This window comes from Mytilus trossulus, chromosome 5, assembly GCF_036588685.1.
Source record: "Mytilus trossulus isolate FHL-02 chromosome 5, PNRI_Mtr1.1.1.hap1, whole genome shotgun sequence".
NCBI lineage: Eukaryota > Metazoa > Mollusca > Bivalvia > Mytilida > Mytilidae > Mytilus > Mytilus trossulus.
Window position 1 is genome coordinate 56651521 of NC_086377.1, and position 12369 is coordinate 56663889.

At 33.5% G+C, this 12369-nt stretch overlaps 1 protein-coding gene across 1 annotated transcript; it reads left to right on the plus strand.

The window, feature by feature from the left end:
* Positions 1 to 1648: 1648 nt before the first annotated feature.
* LOC134719738 (heat shock 70 kDa protein 12B-like) lies at positions 1649 to 10871 on the plus strand. The gene is made up of 5 exons (XM_063582699.1): positions 1649 to 1811; positions 3955 to 4271; positions 5087 to 5305; positions 5499 to 5634; positions 9762 to 10871. The coding sequence occupies exons 2-5, from the start codon at positions 3972 to 3974 to the stop codon at positions 10805 to 10807; spliced, it is 1701 nt and encodes a 566-aa protein (XP_063438769.1). The 5' UTR covers positions 1649 to 1811; positions 3955 to 3971; the 3' UTR covers positions 10808 to 10871.
* The last annotated feature ends 1498 nt before the right edge of the window (positions 10872 to 12369 follow it).

A 12369-nucleotide genomic window follows, 5' to 3' on the forward strand; every position in this document is an offset into this window, starting at 1 on the left:
AGGTGCTGACTCAGTGTTGTAACTATGTAGCGGATCCATCATCCAAGATGGCCGCCAGCGGGGGACTAAGTTTAACATCGGACCCTATGGGAAATGCTTACAAATGACTACTTTTAGAGAACCACTGAATAGAATGTAACCAAACATGGCACGAATGTTCCTTATGAGGTGTTGACCAAGTGTTGTTACTTTGTAGCCGATCCATTATCCAAGATGGCTGCCAGCAGGGTACTTAGTTTAACATCGGACCCTAAGGGAAATGCATACAAATGACTTCTTTTAGAGAACCACTGAATTGAATAAAACAAAACATAGCATGAATGTTCCTTATGAGGTGCTGACCAAGTGTTGTTACTTTGTAGCCGATCCATTATCCAAGATTGCCGCCAGCGGGTGACTTTATTTAACACAGGACCCTATGGGAAATGCATACAAATGACTTCATTTTAAGAACCACAGAATGGAATGACACTAAACATGGCACGAATGTTCATTATGAGGTGCTGACCAAGTGTTGTTCTTTGTAGCCGACGCATCATCCAAGATGGCCGCCAGCGGGGGACTTCGTTTAACATAGGACCCTATGGGCAATACATACAAATGACTTCTTTTAGTGAACCACTGAATGAAGTGAAACCAAACATGGCATGAATGTTCCTTATGAGGTACTGACCAAGTGTTGTTACTTTGTAGCCCATACATCATCCAAAATGGCCGCCAGTGGGGGGACTTAGTTTAACTATGTGAAATGCATACAAAAGTCTTCTTCTAGAGAACCACTGAATTGAATGAAATCAAACATAGTCAGAATGTTCCTTTCCTTATGTGGTTGTGTTGTTACTTTTAGCCAAAATTTATAATTTTTTTTATACGATTTCAAAAACCCAAGTAGAATCAGGTGAGCGATACAGGCTCTTGAGAGCCTCTAGTTATGTTAACCTGTTATGACCCTTCTCAAGGTGTTGTTAACTGCTTTTGCCTAAATCGAGGTGGTGTTATCATGTTAACAGACCCCCTATTGCCCCCTCCCTTTTCACAAACCGAAACTGCGACTTTTATGTTTTTTTAAATTCTTATATAATCCATATTCGTTAAATATAGCTTGCCTTTTGGATCAGATTTAAAATCGTGAAATACTAGAGGCATGCGTAGATACCTGGTATGAGCAATGAGATTTAATCGATGTTTTTGTGGAAGGCGTATTTTAATAACACGTTATTGTATTCAAGTTAAACGAGGAAGTGTAGTAAGAAACCTAATACTAGTATACGAATTCACGAGTTAATAAGCAAACATGTCCGTTATACATTGACAATACTATGTTGATGTTCACAAATAAAGGCATGATTTTAAACTAAATTTCCCATGGCGAATGCCCACTTCGGCGTTGGAATTTATGTCCCTTTTTTAATGAAATTAAAGAAAAAGTACAAGTTAAAACTAGTTGATCTTAGTTGATATTTATACTAGTATCCATATTATCAATTTCTACATCATATTTTGTGATCTAGTCGAATATTAAGGATAGGACGCTTACTACTTTATATTCACTTTAACAACAAGACAGAAAATGATTGTTACATCTTTAAAATATTCACATGACGACTTGTAATTAGACCTTACTATTTACTTTGTTACTTTAACTTTCATTATCGTACTTCGCTGGTATACTTTCGGAAAATGTCTTATGATGTGGATTTAATTTTAGCTCTATTTCCTGTTTGAATGACCTAACTTGTTCATATCTCTGATTTGATGAAAATCTTAAGCATATTTGATTTACTTCCTTAATTGTGATAACTTTATTCAAGGTATGACATTAATATTTTTTAACTTAATATAACTCTTCTCATGACAACACTATTTAATAAGGTCAATTATTTTAACTTTCGCCTTTGTTATGAGGTGAATTAAACATATTTGGCCTTTTAAATATTCTTGATCCGAGCGTCACTGATGATGATTTTAGACAAAACGCGCGTCTGACGTAAGTGTAAAATTTTAGTTCTGGTATCTTTGCTCAGTTTATTTATATTATGATTGATTTTGTTCCAATAGACGACTTTCGAGTTCATCCGTCACCGGCAAAAACTCGTCAATTATGCACGCCTTTATGACGTCATTTACCAGATAGAGGGGGTCGCCTGTATCCCTGCACTATTTACGTTCATCAAGCGTCTTAGTGATCGTCTTTGTGCAGGATAAACTAGAAATAATGGTTGCTCTGTAGGTACTTACTGACAATTCCCTAATGACAGCAGTGTTGATTGTCAATTTTGAGAATTCAATTTGCCGAATAATTCGTACAATATAGAATTATAGTTTTCCAACCACTCGCTCAACATTGGAAGGGAAGTGACGACGCCCCTAAACGCACAAATGACGGTGATAAAGGCGCGTATAATTGACGAGTTTTTTCCGGTGACGGATGATTTCGAAAGTGGTCTAATGAAAAGAAATGGTAATATTCGTTCTTTTTTTTATAACAGCAACTTAAGATATGGAATACATTTTAAACAAACGAAGAGAAACTATCAATCTTAACTACTTTCTTTGTATCTAATGATAGATTCACCTTGTATTAATAAGTTCATATTATTTTTTTTATAATTGATCAGATTAAAATCCCTTACTATAAAGCATTTATATTCAGCAAATATGTAATGTACTTTCACAGCAAGCTGTTGAAAGGCGCTCGAATAATTAATTGAGCACGGATATGTCTTAAAATTATCCAATCAATGCATAAATGTAATGTTTAAATACTATTGTGTACTTTTTACTTTACATTTCATTTCTGTCACGAACAGTTGTCAGTATATAAAGGTAAACTATCCACAACTTTAAATAGACATATTCAATATAAGTGAAAACTACGGTTCCCATGTAAAATGAAGGATTGTTTAAAGAAAATAACCTGACATATATTCATGTTAATTGTAAAGGTATAAATTTATATTTTGTTTATAATGAACAAATATCGAGTAAATGCCTTTACGTACCTTTTCTGTTTTCTCTTACACTATATTTATAAAACATGTAGGCACGAGTATTTTATATTGAATTATACCTTCAAGAAAAAAATCCTATAAATTCACATCAGCAGATATATTTTACAATAACTCTAATACAAGTACGCTCCATGAAAGACTGCACTACTTTCTAAAAGCGAAATCTAAACTTTTTCGAATGCATATTACATATATCGACCCTGCTTTTCACTAGAAACATAGTGAGTATTGTGACAGAGCTATCCATGCGTCGTTTGTGTCGAACTTGAAATTAATGTAGACTTTTTTTCTACAGATCCTTACTACACCTGGTAACATGTCTCCTGTTTTTTAAAATAAATTCAGTTTATAGTTCATTGATGTATATCTTTGTACGCTTTGTCACAAACATGTTTCATTTGTTTATTTGACAATAAAGATTGTTATTGTATAGCAATATAATATTTCCAACAGAAAGTAACCAAATTCTAATATTGCACTTGTGCAATAAATCTTCAAAATTTACGACTTCAACGATTGAATCTTAGTTTAAACCAATTTTTACTTTCAAATAGTATATTGCTATACAATAAAAGGATTATTGCATGAATATTGGGGAATATTGTCCCTCGTAGAACATATATTGCACTCGCAAGCTCGTGCAATATAAATTTCTACTCGGGACTATATTCCTCAAATTCTTGCAATAACCCTTTATTATTATTACAATATATCTAGGAACACGGTTGGAAATAAAACAAAATATCATTCATATTTTAATATCTCAACAAAAGAGGCGGAATTGGGAAGAATCTTCGTTTGCAAAAGCAACCTATCTTGAGTTATTTGTTTTGAATGTTTCCTTGAAATTTTCGCTTCTTCATTTAAGAGTTTTCTTTTTTCAAGATCATCAGATTACTAGTACTTTAGCATATATTAAATGCGAGATTAGTTAAATTTTTAGGTGATATGTGATAAACCATGGCTCTACATGTGGTCGCAATAGACTTTGGAACTACATATTCAGGGTATGCATTTTCTGTTAGTCCACCTCACATTGAGTTGAAAGATGTAGAGATATTATCTAATCAGGTCTGGAATTCCGGAACAGTAGAAGTCGCATCGTTAAAGACGCCAACGTGCATACTGCTTACGAAAGAACGAGACATTGTAGCTTTCGGGTATGAGGCAGAGGAACAGTATGCCGATATTGTATTGGATGGAAACTCTAATGACTACTACTTCTTTCATAGGTTTAAAATGAATCTTCACAATTATAAGGTAATAGGTGAATATAATGATAATATAATTACTACCACTGCAATCACATTTAAAGTTCGCCACGCGTTTTATACAATGATAGTTAAGATGTTGATAGGTGATAAATAATGTATTGCACGAGATTTTGCGGTAGGATCCATTTCTCTCTTGCATTGTTATGACAAAATGCAGACAAACTTGCACTTTTTCTACACCCGTTGTCAGGGAGTATTATTGTATACCGTTCGTCGGCCGTCCGTCTGTGTGTCTATTGCGCACGAGAAACTTATTGACAGTTGAAAACATAACGAACAATAGTAATTACATCAACTTTCATTTGATTCGTACGGCGAATGAAGCATGTAACAAACAGTTAACGCACTAGGTGTCGCTCCTGTCAGCAACCCAGTGAGATTCCAAATCCCCCGACCTTAATCCCAGACGGCATATTTTACAGGACCTACTTATTGAAAGTATTGTGTGTTCTCGTCTGGAATATGTAGGAACGGTGTGCGACTGGACGCTTAATAACCAACAATCAATCCACCACCCATTTTTACTTACTATAATAGGTTTTTCTATAACTTAATTCTTATTTTCAATTTTGATCGCAATGTTAGATTACTGAAAAAGTCATGAATTTACTTTTTATTTTTATAAAATATAAATATATATATAAACATATGCTCACACAACTTCCTGTGTTTGCATTTCGAAATACGTACATGTATGTGTTGCATTATTGTTACTTTAAATGTTATTAAAGTGTATTGCAATTTTTAAGAATGATGTTGATACTGATCTTAAAATCGTTGTTGAAAAAACTCTGTTCACAGAATATTACTATGAATATGGTTCTTGAAGATGTAAGAGGAAAACCACTACCTGCCATAGATGTGTTTTCGTTGTCAATTAAAGCCTTAAAAGATCATCTAGACAGTGCCATTGATGTAAAGAATATGGAACTTGATAAAGGGAAAACCAAGTGGGTACTCACAGTACCTGCCATTTGGACAGACACAGCCAAACAGTTTTTGAGAAAAAGTGCTGAAAAGGTGCATTCATTATTATTGTTTTCAATAGTAAAACATAAATAATTATTGAAATTTTTTATCATAACATCAATTGTGTTTTTAATCAATATATACCATACTAGTATATGATTTTCATTTCGTTCATGGCGTGAAGAACTCATAAATATTATTACTAAAACAACAGGTCACACGGCTACATATTTATTTTTGACAGGCGGGAATACCCAGAGATAATTTAACTATTGCCCTTGAACCAGAAGCAGCAGCAATATATTGCCAGACGTTACCGTCTCCTGGTTGCCGGGAAATCGCTGAAATTGGTTCAGTATTTATGGTTGTAGATCTTGGCGGTAAGCATTATGTATTGACACAATATACATTTTTTTTTTCAAATCAAAGCCTTCAATAGTCTAAACGTTGAAGTAGTAGGCTAAACGTCGGGGAAAAGTAGTACATTCTCCGTGCTGTAGGTTGTTTTGTGACTTTATTTGGTTGGTTTTCGTACTTTATTTGTCCTTTTTAACTTTTTAGCATTCGCGCGTCACTGATGAGTCTATTCTAGACGAAACGCGCGTCTGGTGTAAATATAAAATTTAATTCTGGTATCTATGATGAGTTTATTTACAACCACTGGGTCGAAGTCACTGCTGGTGAAGTTTTAATTCCCCGAGACTCGCGGCATCACCAGCCCAGTAGCACATCACTTAATATGTGCTAACATGAATTATCATTTATATAGTCATACTTATAAATTAACTGATTTTTTTTTACATTCTAAGGCTTTTCTACCTCAAGAATAGATTACCTTAACTGTATTTGGCAAAACTTTTAGGAATTTTTGTTCTCAATGCTCTTCAACTTCGTCTTTTATTTGGCCTTTTTAATTTGTTAGCATTCGAGCTTCACTGATGAGTCTTCTGTAGACGAAAGGCGCGTCAAATACAAAATTTAATCCTGGTATATCTATGATGAGTTTACTTTTATGTATACAAGGCTACAGGTGCGAATTAACTTAGACGAGCTGAGATTGGCTCTTAGGGTTTAACAAATAATTATGAATAGCCTCAGTGGCTATATTTACAATAGTTATTCTGAGACAAATTGAAATATTTTCTTGATAATTAATCGAAAAGGGATCCCGCTAACATGTTTAACCCCGCCTTATTCTATATGTATGTACCTGTGCAAAGTTTGGAGCCTGTTTTTCATTTGTTGTCGTTTGTTGATGTGTTACATGTTTGATTTTCGTTTATTGTTTGTACATCAATTAGGCCGTTATTTCTCTCATTTCAATTGTTTTACATTTGTCTTTTCGGGGCCATTTGCTATTTTTTTCAAGTCCGTATGGTGACCTAAAATTATTAATTTCTGTGCCATTTGTTCTCTTGTGGAGAGTTGTCTCATTGGTAATCATACCACATCTACTTTTTCATATTTTAAACTTTCCATACATTTGAGGCCGGTAAAATGGGTATCGTACATTGACCTATAATGGTTTACTTTTTTTAAATTGTTATTTGGATGGAGAGTTGTCTCATTGGCACTCACATCACATCTTCCTATATCTATCATAAAGAAGATCCATTCAAAAATGTCATGTTACCATTTGACTTCAATTTCTGAAACAGAATAAACAAGTACCTAGTATCACACATAACTGTTTTGTCCAGGTTTAGATAATTATAAAGTGTGATAAATTTAGACACTGAAAATGTTATCGTCTTTGGGGGAAAAAATTCCTAGGAAGCGAGGTGTTCTCAAATATCAATAAAAACTATGCAAAATATAGATATAAGAAGATGAAGGATGAGTGCCAATGAGACAAGTCTCAATCCAAGTCACAGTTTGTAAAAATAAACAAGTATAGGTCATAGTACGGTCTTCAACGTAGAGCCTTGGTTTACACCGAGCAGCAAGATATAAAGGATCCCAAAAATGACTAGTGTAAAACCATTCAAACGGGGAAACCAACGGTCTAATCTATATAAAAAAAGAGAAACGAGAAACACGTTTGAACCACATCAACAAACGACAACTACTGAACATCAGATTCATGACTTAGGATAGGTGCAAACAAATGTAGCTTCTTTTAGCGTTTTGATAGGTACCAACCTTCACCCTTATCTGAAATAATAGTATAATAGGCTGACATGAATTGTCATTGATATGGTTATATCTATAAATTTACTGTTTACAAGTTTTTGAATTTTTTTAAATACTAAGGCTTTTCTACCTCAGGCATAGATTACGTTAGCTGTATTTGGCAAAACTTTTCGAAATTTTGGTCCTCAATGCTCTTCAACTTCGTACTTTATTTGGCCTTTTTAACTTTTTTGGATTCGAGCGTCACTGATGAGTCTTTTGTAGACGAAACACGCGTTTGGTGTATATACTAAATTTAGTCCTGGTATCTATGATGAGTTTCAAAGATGACGTCACTTGGCGTTGAGGTTTTTACTTATTCGGATGTGTCTTCTTTTTGTGTTGAAAATTTCTGGTTTTGTAATGTATTTCAGTTGTCTCCTGTAATTAGTTAATACTTCAGTTTTATCATGAACATCTTTTGTATAGTCATTTTATAAAATTTACTGTTTGCAAAAGTATAAATTATTCTAATTAATAGGAATGTTCTGATAACTAACAGAAAACCCTGGCCGTTTTTGACACAACTTTTTGTATCTTTTGGTCCTCGATGCTGTTCAACTTTGTACTTGTTTCGGCTTTAATAATTTTGTATCTGGGCGTCACTAGTAGGTCTTGTGTGGAAAAAATGCACTTCTGGCATATTAAAATTTTGAATGTGTTGCCTTTTGTTGGCTGTTGGTCGTGTGATTCTTTGTCAATTGTGTTCTCCAATTTATTTATATTGTAGTCCTGTGGTGTTGTGTTGTCATTTTGATGTTATATTTCACATGGCCATAAAAGAGGGAGGTTTGGCATGCCACAAAACCAGGTTCAACCCACCATTTTTTCCTTTAAAAATGTCCTGTACCAAGTCAGGAATATGGCCATTGTTATGTTATAGTTCGTTTCTGTGTGTGTTACATTTTAACGTTGCGTCGTTTGTTTTCTCTTATTTTTGAGTGTAAATTCACATTGCGATAAGACGTGTCGTGGTACTTGTCTATCCCAAATTCATGTAAACTATTTGGTTTTGGTATTATATTTGTTATTCTCGTGGGATTTTGTCTGATGCTTGGTCCGTTTCTGTGTGTGTTACATTTTAGTGTTGTGTCGTTGTTCTCTTCTTATATTTAATGCGTTTCCCTCGGTTTTAGTTTGTTACCCCGTTTTGTTTTTTGTTCATTGATTTATGAGTGTTTAACAGCGGTATACTACTGTTGCCTTTATTTATATATAAATTTATGAAAAATTATTTACCATCACACGGTGTTGGGTTCTGTATAGAGAGCAAGATTGAACAATTTATTAAACCTTGGACAGTATAAAAAGACTCATGATAAGGATTGAACTCAAACGATCCAGAGTAACAAATCGCTGTAAATCCAAATGACAAACTTAAGAAAAAGATGTATTGGTTTTGAATTAACATCAATCGTTCATGTTTCATTACATTGTGTTTTATTTTAGTTTTGTACCATTGTTGAAATGTACAACATGAAAACATCATTGTTATGATATAAATGAGTACACTATACTAGTAGCATTCACTACAAAATATATGATCTCGTATTGCACTTATCATGCTTAAACATAAAAGAAGTAAAAGTAGTAAAGGATGCTCGCTCCTCTAGTTTTGTTTTGTTTTTAACCATTTATTTTTAATCCTCTGGTTTATCCAGGTATAGCCATTATAAAAAAAAAATGTCAATTAACCACTGCTTTTCTTTCCATGATTTGATTACATATAGTTTCATCGGTTTTTAACGAAAACAGCTGCCAATGTTAAATGTATGAGAAGTACAGTGAGAATTATTCAAAATTTTCAATGGCTTATATTTTGAAAACAGGCACGCGGACCCTTTATTTTTTTCTGTTTTTTTGTTGTCTAGTTTCTTCATTTATGTACTATCAGTTAATAGCAATCTTTTAAACGCTTGGTATTTTAAAATAAAGTAGCGAACATTCTTCATAATGGTTCCTAGTTCGTAAATCCAAAGCATGCATCACCCGCCGTGCGAATCGATAATCATAGAAACATCATAATAAAGACAAAAATATGATCGAAAAAAAATTGTCTCTTACAATTTTAGACCTCAGAAACATGCATGTGGTAGTTTGGAAAGACACCTGGTATCTATCAATCAATTCTTTACTTTAAAACATGTGTAGTGTTGGCTAACTTTTCCGCATAACCCACAGGGAGCAGTTTAAGTCGAAGGAAAACACTACTAGTTGGTTTAATAGAATATATTATATGTTCCTTCAATCTTTTCAATATATAAAGTATAGGATATAATTAATGGATGTTTCCCATAAACGTGTATAACAAATTTGAACGTGTTATTTGTGATAGGTGGCACAGTAGACATAACGGTCCATGAAAAGAATTCAAATGGGACATTGAAAGAAGTGGTTAAAGCCTCTGGGAATGATTGTGGTGGTACTTCCATTTATGACGAATTTATTCAGATGTTCAATCGTATATTTGGTGAACCAATTATGAACCGTCTCAAATTAGACTTTCCTGATTCTTACTTGTATCTGCTTCGAAAAATAGAAAACGTTAAAAGAGTATATCAGAGTTCACAAACTAGGAATGTGAATATAACTATTCCTCGTTCCACTATTGATAGTCTGTGCCAGTCATATTTAGGGGAAAATATCACTACCGTCATTAATTCATCCAGCCTGGCTAGTAACATTGAAATAATTAGAGACAAAATGCGATTTAAAGCAATATTCGTCGAATCACTGTTCAAAGCAACATGTGATAATTTGGTGTCTTTGGTACAATCTGTTTTGAAACAGTGTGCGTTACCAAACATCTCAAACATTCTTCTTGTTGGTGGTTTTGCAGAATGCAAGATGATGCAAAAAACAATGAAAACTTCTTTTCCTAACAAAGCAATAATCTTGCAAGAGGATTCTTCAACTGTCGTCCTTAAAGGCGCAGTCTTGTTTGGTTATAAATCCGATTATATTTCATCACGGATAGCAAGATATACTATTGGTTTAAAAGTTTGGCCGGCTTTTGATGAAAACATTCATGACGAAAAAAGAAAAGTGATTAGGAATGAAAACGCAAACTGCGACAATACAGTTTTCCCCATTATAAAAATCAGCACACCTATTCCAAAAGGACATACAATTGAACAAATGTTCGGAACGCACAGTACATCCAGTAGCCGTTTTCATTTTTATTACACGGATAGTACGGATGTCAAGTATACCGACACAGGAGAATGTTCATTTCTTGGAGGGTTTGATATGTATTTTTCAAAGCCAGATCAGAAGGATATGAAATTTACATTTAACTTTGGCGACACAGAATTTTCAGTGACCGTATTTGATCCCGAATCAGGATCTGAAAGAAAAGAATACTTCGAAAATCAACGTTAGAACGATTTAAAAAAAATACTTGGTTGCGTGTTGTGAGCTTACAACAGTCGGCATGCTGCATCAATAGCTGTATACTTGTTTATTTATAAAAAATAAATAGTATAATAATAATGTAGTTGAATGTTTGTTTTGGAAATATGTTTTAGCTGCTCATCTGGTTAATTTGACCAAACTTTTAAGCGTATGTAAGCTTTAAAAGACTTTTAACGAAATACAAACAATACAATTCACAAAAATACTGAACTCCGAGGAAAATTTTTAACGGAAAGTCCCTTATTAAAAGAGCAAAATCAAATTTGATGAAACACATCAAACGTCGAATGAACAACAAATTTCGTATTCCTTACTAGGTACAGGCATTTTAGAATGTAGAAAATGATGGATTGAACCTGGTTGGATAGCGCTAAACATCTCACTTGTATGAACGTCGCATCAAATTTCATCATTATATTTACAACGATGCGTGAACAAAAACTTATGTTTTTGCTTATAAGCTTAGTTCACCAATTCATTAATTAAAAATAATATTCAATCAATGTATTAATCAAAATTAATCTTAATCAATTTATGAATTAAGAGTAATATTTTATCAATTTATTAAAGGGATGCTTTATCAATTTATTAAAGGGGTATTTTATCCATTTGGTTTTTTTTTAATATCAAACGAAAATCATTAATGCATTCAATGGCATTGCTAACGATTTTTAGCTAAATTATTCAATACAGACAATAATCACCTACCGGTTTGTGAAAGATTTAATTATTTGTATTGGATTTTTTTTCATAAAGAATAGAAAGAAGTTAGATGTTACATTTAAGTTCCCGTTCCGCTATAACGATTCCCGCCCACTATAGAATTCAAATTTTGGTAACTATGTTGAACACGTCTAGTCATTGAACTTGCAAAATAAGAAGCTCCATTAACTTTCAAACTTTGACTTACATCGAAAAATCGACAATGAGGGTCAGAAGAAAGCCTTAACTACAATAGAAATGAATTCAGATTTTCAATTGTGAACTCGCAATCATATTTAGCAACAGTATAGCAGCACTTGCATATTGAGTATATCACCTAGATGAAACGAATACCAGAGCTTGCATGTTGCACTTGATGGATTTGGGTTGGCTGCTACACAGGAAGTTATTTAATTTCTTTTTGCAGATGACCTTGGGTATTTTACACTTACTCAAAGTGCAGTCATCTTTTCAGCGATTGTTACATTAGTGAACGCACCTTTGCGTATTTTCGCTTTAAACTAAAATAATTGTAAATTGAAAGATACTTTGTCTGTTTGAAAAATGATTTGTTATAAAATTTAAAATAGCTCTCGCAATATAGCCTTTTGTGGTGATGCTGCAAATAGCAATCGATATATAACCTCTGATCGACGGAATCAGAGGAAGCAGGCCGGGCTGGATCTTCGAGAATAATGCAGCGACTGAGGAGGGTGCACGGAAGTACGAAGAAACTTTTTTTTGGCAAATACAATCATATTTTGTCATTCTTAGCAATCAATAATCCGAAGATACCAAATGGATTATCAAATGTATAAATCCAAAAT